The sequence below is a fragment of the Schistocerca americana genome, chromosome 2 (genome assembly GCF_021461395.2).
Source record: "Schistocerca americana isolate TAMUIC-IGC-003095 chromosome 2, iqSchAmer2.1, whole genome shotgun sequence".
Classification (NCBI taxonomy): Eukaryota; Metazoa; Arthropoda; class Insecta; order Orthoptera; family Acrididae; genus Schistocerca; species Schistocerca americana.
The window spans coordinates 445,708,845-445,734,913 of NC_060120.1; the positions used below are offsets into that span (position 1 = coordinate 445,708,845).

At 36.6% G+C, this 26,069-nt stretch overlaps 2 protein-coding genes and 1 long non-coding RNA gene across 4 annotated transcripts in view; 2 read left to right on the plus strand and 1 right to left on the minus strand.

Moving 5' to 3' along the window:
• LOC124595916 (N-acylneuraminate cytidylyltransferase) overlaps nucleotides 1-9,360 on the plus strand; it is a 52,924-nt gene extending 43,564 nt beyond the window's left edge. Inside the window, exon 4 of the mRNA XM_047134826.1 lies at nucleotides 8,793-9,360. Within this exon, the coding sequence (XP_046990782.1) occupies nucleotides 8,793-8,995 (203 nt within the window). The 3' untranslated portion in view covers nucleotides 8,996-9,360. The remainder of the gene's footprint in view (nucleotides 1-8,792) is intronic.
• Nucleotides 9,361-14,300: 4,940 nt separating this feature from the next.
• LOC124595917 lies at nucleotides 14,301-16,327 on the minus strand. Its single transcript, XR_006978261.1, has 3 exons — nucleotides 16,313-16,327; nucleotides 14,802-14,893; nucleotides 14,301-14,587 (listed from the first exon to the last, which is right to left on the minus strand). It is a non-coding gene; the product is annotated as an uncharacterized LOC124595917 (long non-coding RNA).
• Nucleotides 16,043-26,069, plus strand: part of LOC124595913 (sorting nexin-8-like) — a 108,111-nt gene continuing 98,084 nt past the window's right edge. For both annotated transcript variants that reach the window (XM_047134824.1, XM_047134825.1), the window contains exons 1-3: nucleotides 16,043-16,181; nucleotides 16,263-16,400; nucleotides 16,613-16,737. In XM_047134824.1, the coding sequence (XP_046990780.1) occupies nucleotides 16,379-16,400; nucleotides 16,613-16,737 (147 nt within the window). In that variant the 5' untranslated portion in view covers nucleotides 16,043-16,181; nucleotides 16,263-16,378. The remainder of the gene's footprint in view (nucleotides 16,182-16,262; nucleotides 16,401-16,612; nucleotides 16,738-26,069) is intronic.

Sequence of the window (26,069 nt, forward strand, 5' to 3'; positions counted from 1 at the left end):
CTGAAGGGCAGCAATTTTCCCCTCCTGTTCCACTATCTTCCTATCTCTGCTGCAAATCCTACATAACCACTGATGAGCCTGATCCACTATCCCAACACCCACGCCACTGCAGTCCCCCCAGTGAAAAAAACTACTGCATCCATCACACCAAACCCCGGAACTAACAACTCTACGGCAAGTCAGGCACTTCTCACTCATGGCAAAAATAATACTTTAGCTAGAATAAATCAATTAAATTACCGAAAATCAAAAAAGACGTTACAAGAATTAAGCCTATTCACAAATGTATATAAGCAAGTTTCTGATTTAAAATTCCGCTGGTTTTCTGAGATCTGTATTAAAACAACGAAGGTATACGCTATTTATTATATATTTCACTCGATGGAATGAAAAAAGGGCAATTAAACGAGATACTTTAACTTTGATTCTCCAAAAACGTTACGAGAATAGGCCTATAAACAAATGTATATAGGCAAGTTTCTGATATAAAGTTACGCTGTTTTTCTGAAATCTGTATTAAAACAATGAAGTTATGCGCTATTTACGGTAGTTTACTTATTTGTTACCGAGAAACTAGTTAAATTACCTTGAAACAAGAAACAAACACATTTACAAAATTTAAGCCTAAGCACGACTTCGCGAAGTTACGATCTTTTCGTGTTTTCTGAAAAAATACGCAAATAAAAGTCAAACCTTTAACGGCAAGACGAAACGATACACTAATGCACGTATTTAATTTGTTGTCAGCGTTAAACTAAATTATATTCCTGTCTAAATCACTTAACTTTCTGGAAATGGTTTCTGGCGTCACTTACTCGGCGGCCATCTTGGATCACCTGATTTGCAATCGTTCTTCCACCACAAAGTTTTCGTGATCTGGGATACTGAATGGCGCACCCACATTACACCAAATAGACTCTGGGCTATCAAGGAGATAACGAATGTGTGGCACTCATCCATGCGAGCTACTCACAGGGACTCCGTTGTCCTTTGCTGGCTCTGCATGGGCCATATGTGGCCAACACATGATCACCTCCTCTGTTGCGAGGACTCACCTTGGTGTTGCTTTGGCTCCCATATGACTGTTGTCCATATTTTGTTGGGCTGCCCAATTTTAGCCTTTCGGCGGCAGATTGTTGGGCAACAATGCCTCAAAGACAGATTTAGTTTCACATTTTAGTCGTGAGAGGGATTTTTATCATGCAATCTAGCAATGGGCATCTGCCCTTCCTTCAAAGGCCTCCACCCTCCCTTTATGTTACCTTTATGTCACTCTTTCTTTGGATTTTGTTTGCATTGGTGTTTGTCTTTTCCCCATGTGTGTTTGTTTCGCCTTGTCTTTTAGGCTGGACATGGCTCATCCCTTTTTATTCCTGTAATCAGCCAGCCCTGGCCATCTGCTCTATGATTTTTAATACCTTCCTCTACTTTTTCTTGTGGTTTACATTTTCCCCTTTTTTGTTCGCTTCTTTTGTTTTCTCTTTCCACTTGGTTCCCCATTACTTTTGCACCCTTTTACCTTCCCAAACTAATTTTGGGAGTTGTTTTACCTTGAGACGTGTTTGCATGAGGAAAAGGAGATGATGACCTTAGTATTTCGGTCCCTTTACACCCCGAAACAACCAATCATCTGGTAGTTAGTATGTTCTCCCAATGGCAGTTGAGGGGCTTAATTTACATAGTACAAAGTATTTTTTTACAGTCAATTTATTTGTTCTTCTCAGTTAAAAGAGAGAGCTGGTCCACAATAATATGTAAATAAAAGGTTTACTTCTTTTTCATCTCTGGATAGAACAGAAGCCATCCACCATTTATTTTCATAGGCACAAGAAACAAGTCCTGTAATCTGTTCAGATACATGCAATACATTTGAATTTTATGAACACCAAAATCCTTAAAATTAAAAACAATTTTTGCCTTACCTTTTGGTTTGCTCATAGGTGTAAATGCATGATACCTCTGTGTCCCTGTGACTGCTGTGGCTTTATAAAAACTTTCTGTGGAGCTCCTTTTTTGTGCTGCATGTTCATCATTTGTCAAGTAGATGTGACTGATGGCATATATGCTCTACCCCACTCTAACAACATGATTGAAGTCAATAGTTGATCATGTTGTACTTCCACAACTAAAGTTAAGAAAACCACCTTGGCAGTTATTTTATGTGCATTTATTAAGTCACTATTTTCATTGTATGTGAACATCCCCAGGTGACAAAGTGGCACCAGTGTGCTAGCGTCAAGTTTTAGAATGCTCAATTTCCCAGTAAAATGTTGAAACTCTCATGTCGGAATACGATAACTACAATATTCCACTTTGTGGGTTGCGTTTGGTATTTGTTGTATTCCAACATGTACCTTTCAACATTTTATTGGGCGATTAAGAATTTTTAAATCGTGAAATTAGGAGTTTCCTGCAATTTTTTATCCCTTTAACTTGTGTCGTAAAGAGTTACACATGCACAAAGCACCCTGGCCCTTCTCCCCTCACCAGTGCTTTGCTAATTTTATCTGTGCGGTCCATCTCTACTGAAATGAATTACTACAATAGAAGTGAATATTCTCTCTCTCTCTCTCTCTCTCTCTCTCTCTCTCTCTCTCTCTCTCTCTCTCTCTCACACACACACACACACACACACACACACACACACACACACACACACACACACACACACTGTTGTTCTATAAATATGTACTACAACTACCGTAAATTAGAGGTTACACAAAATAGAAATGAGTACTATACCATACATTATTCATGTCAATTGTTATATGGCATAGTTAATCACAATTTTCAAATTATAAAGTGAAGTACTAGGTAATTTCATTTTAACAGTAGTTTAATGAACCAGATTGCAAACCAACTACACAGTTGAGATACTGTTGCCAGTATGAACAGCAGTGAAATAAAATTTATTTCCATATGTTCCCTTTGGAGTACCATCATGAAATTCGGCACACACATTAACAAATAGTGTGTGACTAACATACATTTTTAATGAAAAAATCCAGTTTTGAAAGTTTCATAGTTTTTAAAAAAATTTGGTTTGTGAAAATTTTCACATTTTAATAAAATTGATCAACCAACTCGTATTTTTTAAAGTCTCCGATAAACTGAGTATAAATTTCAGGTCTGTACATCAAATGCTTTTGGAGATATGGCCATTTTAAGGTTTCGAAATGTGGAAAAAATTGCACAGTTTCAAGAACTTTAAAAATTAATAACTCAAAAACAAAATTTAAAAAAAACAATTTTAATTTTGGATTTTATCTTGTTGTGATAGATAAAACAAAATGACCAAAAACTACAAAATCATAAAAAATTAATTTTTTTACTCCATGTGAAATGGAATGACACAGGAACCAAAACTGTGACACCCTTTTAATAACTGCATGATTGAACTGAAGCAGTAAATAGCCATAAACCTTTTCATAATCAGTGTCAGTAATTAACACTGTTATCATAAGCATAATTAATGTTGAAATAAACTACCAAGAAAAGCACCTTTGTGAATAAAAACACTTTGCTTTCCATTGGATGTTAGGTGGCTTGAACTTTAGCACTGGAGGACTCTGTGATCTGAATACAGACTTAATATCTCTTGGCCTCCCATCCTACTTATCAAGGATTTCCTTCCTCAGGTGTGTCTGGAACAGATCTAAATCAGTAATTCTTTGTGGCAAGTTATCATCACAAGATGATCGTCCGTAAGATACTAAAGATTCAGCATATGCAAAATATTTTAAGATGTTGATTTGCTTATTTCCATGGCTAAGTAATGATGCAAAGAAAAAATACTTAATTCCAGTTTTAACTTAGTAATATATTCGCCCCTATCCATCCAAAATTTAGATTTTCATCGATTTTAACATGCACAATTTGAAACATTCTGCTTTCTTTACCAAATCAATTTATGTTCTATGGTTATCAATAGAGTCCTTGTACAAAATTCTCACCCACAGGCATGAGAAGCAGTAATTTTTTTCATGCCCATCTGTGAGTGGTGGAAATAGAAACCTGAACATAGAAAATAAAGATATCCTGTGTTTTGCATTTTATATTGATTTGTTGAATGCACTAGTGTGAGCAAAATAGGGTTGTTACATCAGCAGTATGAAGTCTAGCTTGACATTTATTTTACTTTTCAACATAATGCAAATTTGTTTGTATCCCATTATTAGGCAAGTCCTTGACAGCCTACAACAGAGTTCTTGAGGCAGCTGTCACAGCCATTGAGTGTCCCTCAGGCTGCAGACTCATCGTGATCATTGTCAAACTGTTTCCCTTGCAGGTGATTAAGGGGGCTCAAACATGAAAGTCACTGGGTACTAAATCAGAGCTTTACGTTGAATATTCCAATTGTTCCCCCTGAAATGTGTGCAGTAAATCCCAGTGTCTTTCTTTGAGATGCAACCATTGTCATTCAGATGTGTCGTTCATACTGCCTGGAATCCGTGTCTGTTGGAGCTCCCACAAAGTGATACCGTAGAACACAGCTTCAAATCTCTGTTAGTTAGGAATTTCAGCAGTATTATACTCTGCACACCAAAAAAGACAATCACAATAACGTAACACCACCTTGGGAGGTTTGTTTTTACTTATATTGTTAGTGGTGAACTGTGGCTCATCTATTTAATATTCCATGTTATGAAATAACCTTCTGCCTCACTGTATGTATGAGCTATGGCATGGATAGGCTTATTCTGCTGTATTTGGGCTCTGGAGACAAAGCAAGGAAACCAGTTTGTACAAATTTCACAAAAATTCAGCTGCTTATGGATGATAATATATTCACTTCCACAAAAACAATCTAAGAATGGGGCATCAGAGGAAAATTTTGACATATCAACCAGGATTCTCCTTGTTTGTGATTTTTTTTTTTCTTCTCTCTTGCTGGATGCCTGTATAAATTTGAAGAAAGCTGTCTGAGAAATACAATTATCACCATATACGAGATATGTTTCACAATGAACTTTCTTTGTGGACAGTCCATTGCTCTGCAAAAATCTAGCAACTACTTGGTGTTCTTGTCAGATACACACCAGCAGTACATCTGCCATCTTGCACTGGCAGCAGTTCGCTATTGTTGACTGTGGGGTGATGTACACAGCCTGAAAAACAAGTGAAGCACACAGAAAGGGAGAAGAAAACAAAATAAAATTTCATGGGTTGAGAGGGTGTTTTATGTTATCTCAGTGATTACAAATTTGAGTCAAATTTATGAAAAACCTGGCAGTATGAGCCCACTCTTCTGTATGACTTTGCAGCCTGTCTAGCCTGGATGCATTCACTGAGTCACTTAGGAAGGGTGTCATAAAGATGTTTCAATGGAGAGACGTCTACAGACGTTAAAGTAACCTCTGGCGTGCCACAGGGGAGTGTTATGGGACCATTGCTTTTCACAATATATATAAATGACCTAGTAGATAGTGTCGGAAGTTCCATGCAGCTTTTCGCGGATGATGCTGTAGTGTACAGAGAAGTTGCAGCATTAGAAAATTGTAGCGAAATGCAGGAAGATCTAGGTGCAGGGAGTGGCAACTGACCCTTAACATAGACAAATGTAATGCATTGCGAATGCATAGAAAGAAGGATCCTTTATTGTATTATTATATGATACCAGAACAAACACTGGTAGCAGTTACTTCTGTAAAATATCTGGGAGTATGCGTGCGGAATGATTTGAAGTGGAATGATCATATAAAATTAATTGTTGGTAAGGCGGGTACCAGGTTGAGATGCATTGGGAGGTGGCTTACAAAACACTCGTTCGACCTATACTTGAGTATTGCTCATCAGTGTGGGATCCGTACCAGATCGGGTTGACGGAGGAGATAGAGAAGATCCAAAGAAGAGCGGCGCGTTTCGTCACAGGGTTATTTGGTAAGAGTGATAGCGTTACGGAGATGTTCAGCAAACTCAAGTGGCAGACTCTGCAAGAGAGGCACTCTGCATCGCGGTGTAGCTTGCTCGCCAGGTTTCGAGAGGGTGCGTTTCTGGATGAGGTATCGAATATATTGCTTTCCCCTTCTTATACCTCCTGAGGAATGTAAAATTAGAGAGATTCGAGCACGCACTGAGGCTTTCAGACAGTCGTTCTTCCCGCGAACCATACGCAACTGGAACAGAAAAGGGAGGTAATGACAGTGGCACGTAAAGTGCCCTCCGCCACACACCGTTGGGTGGCTTGCGGAGTATAAATGTAAATGTAGATGTAGATGTACCCTCTCCTGAGGCAAGCTGGCCCACAACTGTTGTAAATGGTGCTTCCTATCCTGGACAGTGGCACTGGGTTGGAGTTGGCATCCAAGCAGGTCCCACACATTTATGAGGAATGTATTCTGGGGATCTTGCTGGCCACAGAAATACCTTAATATCAGATACAGTTCACAAAGAGATGTACCATGTGTGAATAAGCATTCTCCTGTTGAACAGTGGCACCACAATCGTGTTGTATGAGAGGTAACACATTAGGATGCAGGATATCTGTGATGTATCATTGTGTTGTCAGAGTCCCATCAATAACTACTAGCCATGACCTGAAGTCATACCCAATGGCTTCCAGATATCACGGCTACAGGAGTAAACCACAGAGCCTCTGTAGAACATTGGAAGAATGGGACCTCTCTCCAGGTCATAGCTATAATCACTGATGATGGTGATTTTGAGTAATGCAGAATTGATTTTTCAGTAAACACAATATGTTGCCATTCATCAGGAGTCCATGCTTCCTGGTCACAACACCATCCCAACCTAGTTGTTTGTATTGTGGAGCTGATGGCAGCCTACACACAGTCTGGCTGCTGCTAATGTCCAACAAATGGTGTGGGATGCCATGGAATGTTGCAGGGAGTCCATTACTTGTTCTCAGATACTGGCATCCCAACACTGGGCCACTCTCACATCCAAATGACTCACTAATATGGATATAGTATCTGGCCAAATGGAGGCCCACAGTGGGGCCCTTCTGAAACTTTTGTCAGGTGCTGATAACACTTTCTCACATGAATATGTGGCATCTCCGTGTCCTTCACCAATTGCTCAACATTTGAGGCTTTTTCATGCCTCTTATGTAGCCTAACAGGCCTGGTAATATTACGTGAACAACGGTAGTGCATTATAGTGGCCATTCTATCTTTCAGAGAGAATTGCAACTCTAAATCATTTGCATATCCACTGATGATCTACATCTACATATATACTCCGCTAGCCACCAAGCAGTGTGTGGCAGAGGGCACAATTTGTGCCAGTCATATTTCCACTCCCTCCCCCCCCCCCCCCCCCCCCCTTCGTCCCTCCCATAGTTCCACTTGTGGATCGCATGAGGGAAAACCGACTATCTGAATGCCTCAGTACGAGCTCTAATTTCCCTTATCTGTGAATGGTGATCGTTGCGCAATTTGAAATTTGGTGGTAATAATATATGCTCTACATTCTTGACGAAGATCGGATTTCGGAACTTAGTGAGCAGCCCCTTCAGTTTAGCACGTCGTCTATCTGCAAGTGTATCCCACTTCAAACTTTCTATGAGATTTGTAATGCTCTCGTGATGGCTAAATGTACCAGTCACGAATCTTGCTGCTCTTCTTTGGACCTTTTCAATCTCTTGAATGAGACCCAACTGATAGGGGTCCCATATAGACGAACAATACTCTAAGAACTACATACTGTAAGCAATTTCCTTTGCTGAAGGACTGCATAGTTTCAGGATTCTACCATTAAACTGCAATCTAGAGTTCGTCTTGCCCGTTACTTGTGTAATCTGATCATTCCATTTGAGATCATTTCGAATAGTCACATCCAGATACTTGACGGGTGTTACTGCTTCCAAAGACTGGGCATTTATTTTGTACTCGTAAATTAATGGGGATTTTTGCTTTGTTATATGCAGTAAGTTTACTTACTAATATTGAGAGATAACTGCCAGCCATTACACCATGCATTTATTTTCTGCAAATCCTCATTGATTTGTTCACAACTTTCATGTGATACTACTTTCCTGTAGACTACAGCATCATCGGCAGACAGTCTAATGCCACTGTCTATACCATCAACCAGATTGTTAATGTAAATTATAAAAAGCAGTGGACCTATTATGCTTCCCTGGGCCACACCTGAAGTTACACTTGTTTCTGTTCAAGTCACCCCATTCAGGACGACATACTGCTCTATGTCTGTTAGAAAACACTCTATCCAACCACATATGTCATCAGATAGACCGTAAGCACGCACTTTTTGGAGCAAGCGACAGTGTGGAACTGAGTTGAACGACTTTCAAAAGTTGAGAAATATGGCATCAACCTGGGAGCCTGTTGCATATCATGCACAAAGAGGGCCAGCTGGTTTCTGCAAATGAGCTTCTCGAAGTCTACAATGGTCATTATGTCTGAACACAAAATATGTTCCATGATTCTACAACCAATCGATCTCTGTGAAATTGGTCAGTAATTATGTGCATCTGATTTCCTACCCTTTTTATAGATTGCTATGACCTGGGCCTTCTTCCAGTCCTGTGGAACTTTCCACTGTTACAGTGATCTCTGACAGATGATGGATGTGCACATGTATGAAATTACATTGAATTCTACCTGTGTCTTCTGGATGTTTCACAGTTTTTGTCAGGCTGTGTATATTGTGTGTCTTCCACCCAACGTTTACTGCCACATTCTAGTGAGATGTGGACACAATATTTATAATGGAATGAACTACTGTAGTGTTTGTGACTCAATATTTTACATGTAGATGCAAATATACTTTTTTTCTGAACACACTCATTTATTGCATCATAATTTCAGATGTTGATGTAATAGCACTGGTCCAGTGTACGTCTCCTTTTCTGAGCCCATTGTTTTTAATGCAAGCTCATGTAATGGTGTTGAATGATAAATATGATACTGTGTTTGCTGCCACAAGGAGCCATCATCTGCGTTGGCATCAAGACATTGGTAAGTTTTGCTTTGAATATTTCAGAAAAACACAGACACATGTTCCTTTTTAATTATGGAGCTATTTAGTGTTTTCTTGAAAGATTGCGTATGTAATTAGTTTTCCCAAGACATGTATTCTATTAAAAAAAGTCAGAGTAGATATGGCACACTAGTTACTTTATTATCTTTCTCTCTGTATCTCCCCCCTCCCCCCATTTTTCCTTTCTGCACCTACCACTCCATCCTCTCTGTCTCCATCCCTCCCTATCCCTTTCCCTCTATTCAGGCTACTATCTGTGTTTCCCTGGCCTCCTTTTCCACACCCATAGAGTGGATTTTGTGACAGTCTAATGGTCTTCCCTTCTGCATTAAGAGGAACTCTCTTTAAATAATCAGTATCTAGTATTTTTAGATTATGGTGTGTTAAGTTACATTCAATACCATTCATCTGGAATTTCCTTAGTTTGATTATATTCAATAACTGTTTTCCTTTGAACATTAAAAGATTCAGTGTAGAGTAAAAATTGAATGAAAAATGCTTGAATAAAAAATTTTTTGTGTCCTGGTAGGCTGATTATTAACTTGGAACTATTCCTGAAGTTGTATTTTACTCCTGGATGTTCTGTCCATATAACAAACATATTTTATGTGTAATATATTTTTCAAATAAAGTTAATATTTAATTAATTGTTTTGTTTTATTTAGTTTCCTCTTCCTGAGTGCTAGTAACATTGAGTGTGAGACATGAAGCCAACACTTGCAGCGTGAAAGTTTGAAAGAAATTCCGAGATGCAAATACTTTCCATGCAATTATATATTTTGTAACAGGAACTTTCTTGGCTTAAAAACTGAGAGGCCTCAGTATGGAAATTTTATTGGATACAAGATACAGTGTGGTTACATGCAGTAAGAAAGAAAACTTATTTTCAGTGTCTTCATTGTGATGAGACTAATATCTAATGCAGTTTCACTACAAATTTTAAATACAGTTACAAAAATGGTTGGCACAAATGAAATAATAAGCAACAGAGTAGAATGGATAGAATTAAAGTATATTTTAGTTTATGAATTAATCCATTTCCCTATCTGTGACAGTGAAACAATTATTGTCATTCACGTACATGGGCACCAAGTAATGCTTTAGAAGAGGGAGAAGCAGACAGGAACTCACAAATCAAAAAGGCAAGATGGAGTAAAAAATGTGACATTTTTCTGTTCGCTAATTATGAGTGCCGATCAGAACATAATGCCTCCTATTTTCTTTCTTTTTTGCCTTCATTTAATTGGTGATGTATTAGCTATGAATTTGGGTCACTTCTGCAAATCTTCTTCTTCAGCTCACCCTAGTAACAGCATCCTACATCAACCAATGGCAACACTGTTTAAGTTTAGAAAATGGCTTACATTGATGTATGTATAAGAAAGCGTTATGTTACTGAAATGCTTACTGCAGAAGGAGAAATGCTCAACCACATTTGTGAAAGGCTGGAGAAGGTGAATAGAGATGCTATAGTGGATGTCAGCACCATTAGGCAATGGGTTAATCACTGTAGAGAACCTGCAGCACATATACAGTTGGCTGATGCAACACAGAGCAGCCAGTGACAGCAGTGACTTCACAAAACTCCAGTGTCAACTAAATCATTCATGATGACTGCCTGGCAAAAAACAAATGAATTGGGTTGCCAGTTATCCATGGCCATTATTAAAAAACTGGACCCCTAAAAAATCTGTGCATACTGGCTACCAAAAATGTTGATTGATCTGAATAAACATGAAAAGTAATTGTGCCCAATCTGCTGCTGTGCTTAAATGTGGGGGGTGAGGAGTTTTGGGTGAAAATTGTGACTGGAGGTGAGATTTGGGTTATTTTTTTTAACCTGCCTGAGGAAACAGGGCTAATTTTTTTTTATTGCACGGGTGTACTTGCTCTCATTTCAAAGTGAAAAAAAATTATGGAGAAGGAACGTGAATTTCTTAAAAAGTGACTAGTTGTGCATGTTGTAGTTGTTATCCTGTTTGGCATCTACTTTTCTTGTAAAACAATAAAAAAGAGGTAGGAGATGTTACTTATGGGTGACTCTTGTAAAATGAAGTAGGTAATTTTGCCAGTCATTGCTGAAAATAGATTATTCAAAGAGGAAGAATACAAACCAAGCAGTAAATACACTGACACTTCTGGTCATAAACTGTGTAACCATAAAATCTGAAAGCATGTAGTGTACATAGAAAAACAGGTAAAACATTAAATGGTGATGAAACGTGAGAGATAGAAACTAAAAATAAAAGGGGTTTTCTTGTTAGAGAATGGAAATTAATAATTGGAAAGTGCAGTTATGGAACTCGGTTCATCTTTTTTCACTGTGAAAACAAGCTTAGACTAATTACAGCACAGAGGCCTTTAAGCAGGCATTCTTCACTTACTCTATTCAGTACCATGCTATGTACCCTCTGCCATGCACTTCACAGTGATTTTCAGAGCGTGTATGGAGCTGTAGAAAGGGACAAAAATACAGCAATCTTTCTAAAAACTGTTTAACTTTTTAGTCACACAACATGCACCAGCAGTGGCATTGACTTAAAATGCCAGTCGGTCTTATATGATGATGTATCAGGTAAGGGGTTAGTCTTGGCAGAACAAAAAATATGCACTCTCTAAAAAGCACTAGTTGTTCCAATTTAATGGTATATAAGTTGGGCCATTATTGTATCAAGTCGGTGGAAGTGGCTATTTTCTGATCTACTCAAACTTGATGTAGTGATGCTGCTTGACAGAAGCAGAGGAAGGGATATAATATTGAACAATGTGTCCATATAAATGCTTCCAGAATTTCAAAATTATTTAAAAGAATAGTGAAGGGCACAGTTTGTGGAAACATCATTTGAAATAGCTTACTGCATACTCTGCAGATGGGGTCTTGTAAAGGGTCCTTCACAACATATTCAATCATCTCTAATGAAATTCTGGATAAACTAAACTTCAGAAGGTACGTAGCAGAGACTTTTCTGAGACTTTGTTAAGGCAGTTGACTGTGTAAAATCTAACATTATTGAAAAAAAAAAAAAGAGCTTAACGTAGTATGACATTATGTTTTAACAGGAAACAAATATTTTTCAAATAGATTCAAGTAGAAAAATGAATTTAGAACAGAGTAAGATTAAACATGGAGTTCTTCATTTTTTGACTTTTTATTTTCTTAGGTTACATTAGCAACATGCCAAGAAGGCAAAATAATTGTGTGTGCTAATGATGAAAGTACCTTGATCAAGTGATCCAACTCAGTAGTGGGGTGCAACAGAGGTAATAATGAAATAAATATATAAAGGTTTCACATCAACAGTTAAGTCTGCTGCTTTTTGTTCTAAAGCAAATGTTACACAGTTTTAGACAATAAACTAAATAGAACTGTGTATGTAATTCATTTTAATGGACAGAAAATTGATGCTTTCCACCAAGTCCTAGTTTTTTACTGTATTTGTAGACTGATACATTTTTCTCATACTTTATACATTTGACTGTTATATGGAATAATATTTTGGGAAAATACTGCAAGGACTCGATAAAGGTGTGCTACAGAAGTGAGTAGATTTGTGAAATATTAACAAGACATCTTGTAGGTGTTGTTCAAAGATTCTCATGATATTTACAGTTAAAAACATTATAACACTGTTCATATAATAATAGAATAATATTTTTGGACAAATGGTAACATTCATAATCTTGAGCTAGAAGCAGAGCTTACAAAAAACTCTAAAACTCACAAAAATATAAGGTTACACTGCCTGTATTAACATCTATATGATTCCTTTCAACATAAAACAGGACATTTATAACTAACATGTGTTCAGAAAGAAATTGAATATGTTGCTCATAGGTTGATCCCTATCAGGCACTGTAAACAGGGGTAGGTACATTTTAGAACTAAATTAAAAATACATTTTTAGTTGTACCAGAAAGCAGGTTGTAACTGAAAATAGTCTAAACAACTATTATCTGTATGTATAAGAGCTTCCACCATTAAAGATGTACATTGCATATTGTATCTGTGGCACATTAAAAGTACATGTGTTGCACATAGTGATATGTTATGCTGCACTTTCTTGGAAACAATATTATTATTATTATTTTTTTTTTTTTCTCAGGACAAATGAATAATATTAAATTTTATCTGCCAAAAATGGTTTTATATTATGCTTTTCCTTGAAGGAATACAGAAGAAAAACTTTATCACCTTTGAGCATTTTACATATATTCAGTGTAATCCAACAAAGTAATTAGTTAATATAATAGAGGGAAACATTCCACGTGGGAAAAATATATCTAAAAACAAAGATGATGTGACTTACCAAATGAAAGCGCTGGCAGGTCGATAGACACACAAACAAACACAAACGTACACACAAAATTCTAGCTTTCGCAACCAACGGTTGCCTCATCAGGAAAGAGGGAAGGAGAGGGAAAGACGAAAGGATTTGGGTTTTAAGGGAGAGGGTAAGGAGTCATTCCAATCCCGGGCGCGGAAAGAGTACTGCTTGTGTCTGTATATGTGTGGATGGATATGTGTGTGTGCGCGAGTGTATACCCGCCCTGTTTTCCTCCTAAGGTAAGTCTTTCCACTCCCGGGATTGGAATGACTCCTTACCCTCTCCCTTAAAACCCACATCCTTTCGTCTTTCCCCTCTCCTTCCCTCTTTCCTGATGAGGCAACCGTTGGTTGCGAAAGCTAGAATTTTGTGTGTAAGTTTGTGTTTGTTTGTGTGTCTATCGACCTGCCAGCACTTTCGTTTGGTAAGTCACATCATCTTTGTTTTTAGATAAAGTAATGTTAGCTAAATGACAAGAAGTACAAGGTAGTAATAAAGTAGGTCACAGAATGAATTAGTTATTTAATACAGTGTGTCGTTTATTTATATTCATTGATATAAGAAATTTGGGTCATGCTTCTGGAAGTCTTGAGCTGAATAGAATTGTTTGTTTTTTGCCCATTTTGCGACAGTTTTAAATTTGTTTAATGGTATTATGTAGGCACTAAAGTTATTTGTTGAAATAGATAAGACTTAAGATGTTTGTAGCTGTTATCGGTCATTTCCGGCCTAGCATAAGGAATGTTAATTCAGTGCCTAATTGCATTGACCTCCTTAGATCAAACATACTTGGTTTCTTTACCAAAGACAAGCAGCTATACATGCAAAGAACTATTCTATGTTCAGTTGTTTGAAATAGTCTCTACATGTTTCGTGTGTGCTTAGTCCTACAATGCACCTCATTACTTTCTTTTAGCATTTAAACACAAATATTTGGCTTCCAATGTTGCTGCATACTAAAAGTAGTCTTCCATGACTCAAGTGAAAATGGAATAATGCAAATCATGTTTATACAAGTAGTAATTCTTCACTGACACCTCCTTCTCAGCTTTCCTTGAATGCACATAATTTTCCTTTGTGCACAAATCAGCTTAGCTTTTGTTTTATGTGCTAAATAGTTTTTCACCATGACTGAACAGTCAAACTGGATATGATTTATTCAGTTTTACTATCATTTTTCTGTTGTGTAGTTGTGTGAAACCAGTTGTACTCTCTCTGCATCACTACCACCACACTGTTGCACATTTTCAAAGTTGGTATCACATGTGATAAGTATTATCATCTCCATACAGTACTGCCTGAAATAGCACAACTGTGGGTACATCATTTATGTAAATAATGAATAGTACAAGATCTGAGAGCAGATCCTTAAAGTACACTCTTTGTAACAGGAAGGCAATGTGACTTGATTATTAATCTTCATTAACTGCAAACTGTATGACTGTATTATGCAGAGAGCATTCTCTCCTACTCCTTAGTAATATATTGTGGAAAACCATATCAAATACTTACTTCAGGCACAACAGTGGTGCACGGATTCTTTCATATTTCCAAAACTGCTATATGATATGCTCTCAACCGCTCCGACTGTAGAAAGGCTGGACCTGAACGTATGTGGTAAGGAGCTAAGTATATTAACAATGTTGGCTTCTGCGGTTATACATGCAGCAATCAATTATTTTTTTTATATTAGGCACATAGGTGTAAGTGATATAGGTTGAAATTTATCGAGAGATACACCTCCTCTCCTATTAACTGGTTTGAATAGAAATGTCTTTAAACATGATAACAACAAAGATGTTCTGGGCTTGTAAGCAAGTTGAAATTTGGAGGATCAATTGGAAGAATACAAATGTGTTGTAAAACGTACTTAGCCAAGTGATTGGCAAGCATTGAAATGAGAAATTAGAATGACCTGCAATAGTTCTGTAACCGTATTATGTTACGTAGCTAGGAGAACAACTTAATGGCCAATTTACTTGGCTCCAAAATCTTTCTGGCAAATAAAACTAGGACAAAATCACCACTGATGTGAGTGTTTAATACCCCCTGCATCTAAGGCAAAAAGCCAGTGTCAATGAATGTGGCCAGGACTACAGAATTTATCATACAGTAACAAGTTTTGAAGAAATTGATCATGAAGACTGAAAAAGCATTTCCTTACAGAGAAAAAGGAACACACATTAAATATATTTTCAGAGTATATGTGATTACAGGTATAAGTTTAGTTCCCCAGGATTAGTTATTTTCGTATCCTGCAAACATGATATCTTTCTTTCCCTTTACAATTAGTTGTTCTGTCTTGCAATTTGTAGCCTTTGCCCTGTGATTCATTTTAATCATAGTCTACATGCAGAGCATATTATGTAATATGCACGCTGTTACAGATGGTACATATAGTTATTGGTTTAAGATGTTTCCGCCCTTTCATGAATTTGACAGAACTGTAAATTTTTACTGTGTGTAATGTTTTTGTAAAATGTTCGTGTAAAAGTTTGAGACTTGCAAGTCAGTTATGCAATTGCTAAAATAACCACCGATAAATTACGATGGGCAACATGACTTCGTAAATATGAAAGCGTATTTGTTCTTTGTGAGACGTTTTTCATGTAGGGAAGAAAAATCGACTGGCTTGTACGTTCTTCATGCAGAATTAAAGAAATAGATTGCTTCATTTCAGTCCTCAATGTTGAAACTGTAAACCATATACAATATTAACAATAGTTTTCATTTGCGACACGGATTATTTTCAGATGGGACCGTTAAACCATTGAACTTTAATCCAAAACGAAGACCAAGAAGACAAGACTGGCCGGGTGAACTGGTAGAAAATGGCATGTTTTACTTCGCGAAATCTGAGTTCATACGTCGTGGGTTACTTCAGGGAGGAAGGTTTGCCCCAGTCAAATCTGTTAGTGCCGATAGACTGTTCTGTGCATTGTGCTCCGTGTTAAATATGATTTCTGTTTCTAGATGTGGTGTCGTTGAAATCCCACAAAACTACAGCCTTGAAATAAACACACGTTTCGATTTGGAAGTGGCGCAACTACATCTGGCCAGTCACTTGTTAATATGAGTGAGGTGTCAACATGGCGACAGATTTAGCAGTCGGTTAGTACACACATTAGTTTTGTTTGTTTATTAGTTTTATTGTGGTAGCTATCACACTGTGATTTGGTGTTAGATTAATATTTCAATGATCTGACTAAATGTTGATATACGACAGTTAAATAGTCGTTATTATAGCTTGTAATTGTCAACCTTGCGTGTTGTAAACAAGCTCATCTGACATGATTTCATGACGTAAACCACCTATTTGACAGGTTGTGTGCCGCCTTACTACCGAGAAGTGTATGATACCTGCGCCCCGTCAACAAGTCATGTAACGAAGGACGTTTTCACCAAACTTCTTGTAAAATCGGAGCTTCCTTCACAAACGCTGAGCCAGGTGAGAACCAAATATTGTACAGTGCGTATTGAGTAAAAATGTTGGAGCTGATGAGTTGTCAAAGATGAAAGACTTTCCATGTGACAGTGCACGCGATTCCTTATCACAGCGCATAAACACTTTGAATTTTTAAATTTCGTTTTAGATTTACCGCCAGCTGCTGAGCCACTCCGAACACTGCACAATTCTTCGTTGTCAACCCGTAGACAGAAACATAGGTCGATAGTACATAATTAGAAACACCCCATCCGAGAGAACTTTTTTTTTCATTCGCCTTATTTTTTAATAGCTTTATCAATGTTGATAATCTATTTGCGTGTTTAGGATAACATTTTTGTTCTTTTCATATGAAACATCAAATTGAGTATTATTTTTTATTTATTCAAAATTAACTGAGGTTATTATACAAATATTGTGCTCCATTGTTACTAAAGACTAATATTGTAACTGTTTGTGGAAACCAGTGTAAATCGATTTCTGATTGCACATATTGTGCACACATTCCTGCTATAGTCCAGACATATTGGCTTGTTGCACTGTATACATTTATAGGAAGTCTAAAGATGTAGACTCATAGCAGGTCTTCCTCTTCTCAAGTTTATCACTTGGAATTTGACCATGTCCTCTAGCAATAGATTCCTCTTCATGGATATCACAGCGCAAATTGGAAATGGTGAGCTGTCGTCTGATGTGTGGTTCTATTATAGAATGGGACATTGCTTCAATGAACCTTATCCTTTTAACAGTAGGGTTTTGTCAAAGGCATAAATAAACTATGAAACTGTTTACACCAATTGTGTTTATAAGTGTGTAAAAAAGAGCTAATGGCCGTCTCTTAACATCTCGTATTGGAAGAGTACAGGACACACTTAAGGTCTGGAAGGTATGCCCCATCTTTTGTCTTATTATAACAGATAATTTCTGGTTTCCTCTTGTAAGGATTCATCACGATGTTGTGTATAGAAGTTACCAGAGCTTTATTCCTTATGAGAACAACAGACAAAAAAGTAACAGGTAAACCTTTTGCAAAACCATAGAGAATTGTGCAAACTGGTCTATAGTTACCAGACTTGAATTATAATGGAATAACAGTATGATTGATTACTTGGTTCTGCCAAGTGTCAAGTCTTTCCCAGTTCTTCTACCAGCTCCATGGATGTAAATCAGTTATTCGTAGTGACATTTCTGTTTGAACCTTCAGTAGGTTTGCACAGGTGTACTCTTACTTGAGTGGGTTTCAAAAGTTTCTTTTCATCTACATTTAGTCCAATGCCGTCGCTGTCTTTTTCAGTATAAATGTGAGTCTTGGAAAGGTATGAACAAAATGAGTCAACCACACGTTATACCTTGACCCATAATTGCTGGGTTTCTTTGGCATACACATGCAAAATCAACAACTCCATCTGAAATAAACAGGCATTTTGTCAGCTGTCATATTCTCATTAAGGCAATACATCTGGTGGGAATTATATATGAACTTGTTGAATATTTCAGAGATGGCACCTGCACAGTCAGTTTGTTTTCTGACCTCATGTGTGGGAGAATCATCAAACTGTAGGCAGTTGATCAATATTTCAAGCTGTTTGACAAACATCATTGCTCTAAATATCAGTCTTCCAGTAAGGTCCTTGGCAAACAGAGAGAGCACATTTTCATGTCCAAATTTGAAAATGGATGTGAACATTAGCACACCAGTCAGAGCATAAATTTCTGCAGAATCAGTGAGGTGATAATTAGATTGGTTTGTTGCAGCATTCAGGTTGGTTCTCATGGAGAAAAGTTTGCTGTTTGTATGTAAAACAGTACTCTCAAGCATAGCTTGTTCAAACACGCACTCCCAAATTGCACGAATTTTTTGGATTACCTAAGTCAGTAGCTTTGTTAGTAAGTCCAGGCAATTGTCTCACTATGTTATACCACCACCACCACCACCACCACCACCACCACCACGACTCTCACTTACTATCAGTCATTTATCTTCCATTTTTCTTCTCTGATCATCTTCTGTCACGTTGGTAATTATAAAGTCAGAATCAGCTGCAGAGTAATCATTTTCCACCTTGGATTCATCACTGCTCTTCTGCAACCACTCTGAAAGTTTCTTCTCAAAATTGCAATATCTGCACTGTGTTTTTTCACATATTTAGCCCTTGTTGGTTGCAAGTGTACTCGAAAGCATTATCCATCACGGCATCTTCTGAAACATTAAAAAAACACAAAAAAATGGGTAATAGAAAAATAAATTGCATGTAATATGAAACATCAGACCTGTACATTTTACAAAATTAATGCATATCTAACAATGAGAAGCCACAAACTGAACTGCAATGCTTCTGTTGCATATATGATTTGACTGTGAGAAGGTACTGTGGAGAGTGTAGAGGCAAACAGAACAGTGTTGGCACATGACAAATTTAAGAAGCTGTAGAGGTCCCTCAGACCAATGTTTCGGTTTAAAGCCAATGACTCGCCTAACATTTTAGAAGGAAAAGGCATGTAATTGGTGAAATATGGTAATACACCTGTATCATTCCACCCAAGCTGATACCTACCCTGTCTCTATAGTTTGATATAAATTGTTTGTTTTGTACAGCAAATATGATAAAACAGTATGGCATAGTCATTCCATAAATTCAAATAGCCTACAATTTTTTTTTTTTTTTTTTTTTTTTTTTTTTTTTTTTTTTTTTTTTTTTTTGCTGCAAAAAAAAAAAAAAAAAAAAGGGCATTTGAATTAATTTTTTTTTTATTTATTTATTTATTTATTTATTTTTTTTAAAGTATTTATGTCTACATGCTGTGGAAAATGGTCACACAGGCTAACCTTTTATATGGAACATTTGTGTTGGAAGTTGCATTATTGGTACAACATTTCTATAGTAACATTGAATGTTATCACTTACTGAAATAATGTGTATGCAAAAGTATATTTACCTCCCTTGCCCCTAGCTTTTGATGATATCTTTCTGCATTTGGCAATGATTTGAACCAAGGAATATGATAAATTTCAAAAATCCTCAACCATAACTAGTAACACATGTGTAGCACAGCTGAAATAATGTATTCAACTCTTAAATAATTTCCCTTTTTTTAAGACAAAGAAAAGAGCCTGGTATTTTTTAGAAGAGTTAGTTTGATAGTGGTAGAGATTGGATCCTACAGACTAATAAAATTGTTCACATTCTGACACAATTGAAATGGAGAATAAAATCTTTTACGTAAAGCAAATGAATTAAATTCATCCTTGTAATCATTTTACAGAGGTTGTAATGTTCTACATCTTTGCACCAAATGCCATGGGCGCACATTTATTTAAATTTCTTGTTACATGTAGCCATAAAACAATGGATTTTGCAAATGTGGGCATAAACATGTAATTGGATCCTCCTATTGTTCATCAGATGTAACCAAAAACTTCAGAGAAAAATCTGATTCCTAGTGTGTATGTCCTGCAGTTATACTGTCATTGTAGGATACCTTAATCATACAACAGTTCATTTGGATAATTACAGTTTTGTAAATGTTTGTTGTAGTAAGAGATTTTACAGAACAGTACTAAATGACTTCTCTAAAAATTAAATAGAACATTCAATTCATGATGGAAGTTTACTGAATCCATAGACCTAATCCTTTGGAGAATGTTCAACATGTTGAAACTGGTATTGGTGACCATGAAGCAGTTGTAACTACAGTGATTAACAAAAGTAGAAATGGCAATTAAAACACATGCAAACATTTACATCAACTTGGTAAAAGAGGCAGTATTGATATATTGTAATGAGATACTTTAAACCTCTAGGCAGGAGTGTGTAGAAGAATGTTGGCTGAAGTTCAGAAAAATGATGACCAAGAACTGGATACATATTACGTGCTTAGTAGAATAATTGTTGATGATGGTATACAATCTCTGTAAAGAAACACATTAGGTGTAAAAGAAAACATAGGTATATAGACAGAAAAAGTTATCCATGAAATGGGCAATGTGTTCGAATGTTTCCGACTTAAAGTGTGAGTGTGAATCTGGGTTGTTTCGGTTTATTCCCTCAAACAACCTTCCACTTCTTTACGAGGTGACTTATTTGGAATTTGCAGCCACTCTTCTTAACTGAATAGCTAGCTGCTGGAAACCCTCTTGACTTCTTCTCCGTCAGATAATACTAGGTACAGGAATTTTTAAACTCTATTTACTTATGAAATAAGTAGACATACAAACTTTGCTTTTTGTCAATTAACAATGTATTTGACTTTCATACACAACAAAACTCACGTTCAACTTCCGGTAAGTTCCTCGTACAGTCGAACGTCAGAAACAAATTAAATTACAGTTAAAAGAAAGTTGGCTTTGATACCATAACTTTTCGTAACATAAATCAGAAAATAAGTCTTGCTTATAGCAAGGTTACCTCAAGAGTTCTTTGTCAACTGTCTTTGTTTTGATAACAATAGTCAATGACCCAATAAGCACAGAGCTGCATATAAACTCCATGGTTCTTCCTTACACACTCGCTAAAACATCTATGGATTGTGTGACAGGTACTTGTCAGTGTCGTTCGTCTGCCGCGTCTACTTTCTTCCCGTGACTGATTTAAAACTTGTACACACAAACGTAATGCACAGTAAGTAGGATTCCACCATCCCAGACCCATATCCAGAATATCGTGTGTTTGAGATGGTAGAAGGCTGAGTGGTTCTAGAATTTACACAGAAATTCTTGAATCACTACATATTCCCCCCACCCTGATGGAACATGCTATATTTTATACATAATCATTGTGCAAATAATATCACTCATAATAAACATTATACATTTCTTACATATGTTCATATACATATCTTTCCTTTCGATAACAATTCTCTGTCCTCTCTTGAACAATCTTTCGCTTATCATTTCTCTACTCTTTTCTTATTTTACTTCGTTATTAAGACATGAGCAATTACTCATGGTTTTTGTCAGCTTTACTGAGATTTAGGAATTGTGAGGACTCTTCCCCCCTCCCCGTAAACTTCAGGTGTTGATAACACAGGCGTAATATATTTTCTGTTCCTATCTTTTGTACTACCTTTTTCCTAGTATGTACTATTTTCATTATTTGTAGCTTGGAGGAACTCTGGACGAAATGAAAGTGTTCTTTTGACACTCATTTATTTCCAGGAAACATGATAATGCTAGTCATTCATAGAATTCACATTTCCCAGAATAGTCCCTATAAAATTTGTGACTTTTGTCACAATACTGTCCCCTTCTTTTACGAACTTCCTTGCTTGTGGGTTGACCTTATGAGAACACTTCCTCTTTCCTTTCTGGTAGGTACCCCCCTTACAAAACATTCCTATTTTTTAAGCCACAGATCGTCCTGTCTCCAACTAAGTACGCTGGCCCTTTGTACTTAGTGAATGCTGGGTGTGCCCCCTTATCCTTTGAGTAGGCCTCATGGTTCATTACCCTAGTATAAATTTCTATGTATACCATAATTAAGTATCTTCTGGTAAAGATAGAGTCATATCTTAAACTTCACATTCATTCTTTAATATATCATTTACTCCCTAGAGTCCTCCTCTACTTATCAACTTCTATATTTTCAATAGATACTATACTACATATACTATTTATGTCCCACTAGCCTTCAATTCATCAGAGTATTTATTACACTGACATTTCGTAATGATTAACATGACTAACTTCTCTCCTACTTTCGTTTTATTTCTTTGCTCATGCCTCTTATTTGTCCATTGCTCATTACTAGTTTATAGTTGTTTGTTATGTAGCATTTTTGTTCCATAAACTTATATGCTTTTGTCTCTCTTTGCGCATGAGTTTAGAATTGTCACTGTTCTTTGTTTATGTATACCTCTACTTACGTACATTTGATGTAGAACCATTACAGCTTCCTATATATGGGTGCATATTTCCATATGTACACACATTTTCCCCCACAACACCTGGTGGTTCTCACATCGTGACAGGCTTTGTCTTATGTAATATACTGTTTGTATAGAGATATGTATGTGTGTATATGTGGATGTGTGTTCATGTAGTCTGATTTTTCGTCCTTCTTATCTAAAGATAAGATTTAGGATTCTAGTAAACACAGAAATAAGGAAGGACTTCAGTGAAAGAAGTTTCTGAATATGAAAAGAGGGAAAAAATAGAATGGTTCTCAAATGAGAAGTAGGAAAAGAAAGAAACAGATGTGGATGCTAGGATTGAAGAAGAGAAAGAAGGTAGCCCCAAAGACAGGAAACCCCCCCTTTCCTAGAATCCCTACCCATCAGGTACTTGAGTGAGATGCCCGAGGTGGTCTAGTATTAAATAGTCCCCTACAGAACAGACTTGTCCCACTTTCACCCTTTAAGGTCCCCGAAGAAATCCTAGCAGCCCTATGGAAATCACACATGATGAAAAATTAGCCACACGTGTTTGTGAGGGTTGTTTGAAAGGTGAGATGTGTGTTTTTTGTTTGTCATGATTTATCTGTTCTTGTAAATCGTGCTTTTAGCTACAATACCCACACCTTTCAAAATTTATACACCCCCCCCCCCCCCTCCCCATCTAAATCACATCTCATAAAAGGTATAAAATACTCCGTATAAAATAGAAAATCTATACACTATGGTATAACAGTTGTTTAGCTAGTCACATCATATTATATTTTCCACAAATATAGTACTATATTCAGTTTTTTTCGTCTAGAAATCACTATTTTCCTGTGATTCTCTTAAGTTGTTCTTTATTTTATAGCCATATCCGGTTCTCTAAGCAATAAGATTACATGATAGTTCTAGATTTTAAAGGATTTTGGTGCAGGAAAACTATTTTGGAAGAAACACTGAAGACAACTCGGGATCCAACAGCCGTTACTCTGCCTGTTAACTCAGAATGTTAACATCCCTGGGGATATGCAATTTTACATCCTTTCCATTCTATTTCCTCTTCCGTTTGTACCCGGTACGGTTCTTCATATTTTTGGAAAAACTTATGAATCTCTTTCTACAGAGTCGGGCTGTGGAGATGTTTTGTTGTTAGAACCAGGTCATTGACTTGATAACTGAGGTTCCACAGCCTTTTCGTTATGCTTACTTACTCTTTGTAGTGCCTTTTCAATTAAATTCTTAGAAACTCTTTCCTGATTTACTTCATAATTGACACTAGCTTGTTCAGGCCAATTAAAACACTTAGTTTCTCCTATAAAAGGATTGCCTATAATGTCAACCCAGTTGATAAATGGGGTAATTAATTTAGGATGAGTTCAAAGTCTTTAATTTTCGTTGCCCACGAAGTATGTTTTTTGTGGCAGTAAGTGCAACATAATTTTCCATTTTCCTTCATTACTCGTTCACACACATGTGATGATGAGGAATAATTGGATATTAACACTTGTCGAATACTTTCCCACATTAGGAATTCTCTAAATTCGTTACTCACAAATTGTGGGCCATTAGCCATAAGAAATTGTTTTGGTTTACCTACTTCTAGAAAGTATTGTTGTAAACAGTGTATAACCATTTGCGTATTTGCTCTTTTAATGGGATATAGTTTAACATACAAAACTATATTCTATTCAGCATTCTATGATAACCAAAATATATGATACTTCTCCCTTTCTTTGTGGAATTGGCCCAAAAAGATCCACTGCTGTGAGGTTGTGTAATGACTTAGGAATAATAGGATACATTTTGTATTTCACATGAGTATTATTCTCTTTTACTTAATGGCAAGTTTCACAGGCACTAATCAAAGATGCTATTTTATGACCTAGTTTCTTGAAATAATAAAACTTATTCATATGGAATATACATTTTTTGATTCAGGGTCCATATCCTGTGTGAACATACCACACAAGTTCGTCTTCTATTACCTTCGGAATACATAAGTGCCAACGTTGTGATGTTACACTGTCCCTCCAAAACAAGTTATGATCTATAATTTTTCCATTTTCCTAATTGGTTAGGAGGTAACGAGTTCTGGAACCACATAGAAAATATTTCTGTGAAATAAGAATCATGATGGGTATTCCCTATTGTTCTTCGAGCCATTTCCTTTACAATGATGTTTGGATATTCCGCTGACATAAAATTAATGGCAAAAATAATGCCGGGCCCTTCTGTATGTTTTAGTTTATCCATTCCTATGGGTAACCTTGGTAAAGCATCAAGTACAATATTTTTAGAACCTTTGATGTATCGCATCTTAATATTGTATTCCTGTAGGAAAAGCATCCATCGCATCAACCGACTCTGTAATAATGGACTAATCATCAGATAGGATAAAGCTTAATGATCTGTATAAATATGGATTTCTGATTCCCATACTAATGTCTGAAACTTTTGAATACTCCACTCAATCACCAATAGTTCCTTTTTGGTAGCTGTGTAATTTAGTTCATGCTTATTTAGGTGACAGCTAGCAAAAGCTATGGTTTTGTGTTCTACGTTACTTGGATCCCATTCTCCTTGGAAAAGTTCAGCAGCAACACCGTAATCAGATGCATCTGTCAAAAATTTAAACTCTTCGCCCATAACTGGATGATGTAATACGGGTGACTCAACAAGCGCTGTTTTAAAGTTTTCAAATGCATCATTTGCACCTTCATCCCAAGTCCATGGGTACTCCCTTTCTTAATAAACTTAAAATTCTCAAGTCATTTAACTCTTGCCCTCATTCATACCGTTGATAGTATCCAGCCATACCTAATAAATCCTTTTAATTGCCCTACATTTTTGGGGTGCGGATATTCTTTGATAGCTTTTATGCGTTCAGTGTCCAGTCTAATTCCCTTTACCCCTATAATATGACCTAAGGACTTAAGTTCTTGGCGTGAGAAAAACGTTTTAGACAGCTTCACCATAATACCTTTTTCTTTACATTTTTTCAGAGTCTTGCACAAAGTTAGACAACGGTCCTCCCAAGTAGCTGATAATATTAAGATATCGTCTATGTATTTTATCAAATCCTTCAATAAGTCTCTTCCTATTGTTTCATCTAATGCAAGTATAAATACAGACACAGAGATATTAAGTCCGAATGGTAATACATTGAAATGATAAGATTTTCCATCAAACAAAAAGGCTGTATACTTTTTGGATTCTGGATGTAATTTTATCTGCCAGTATCCCACGGTCAAGTCCATTGTACTAAAGGATCACACCTTTACAAACTTGGATAACAATTCGTCGATATTAATCAGTTGATCTCTCTGTTTCTGTATGTTGATTTTATTCACGAGTGTCTAAGACTAATCTTACCGTGCCTGTAGCTTTCTTCATCACGACCAGAGGATTATTCATTACACCGGATCTTCATTCTATAATATTATTAACAATCATTTTGTTAA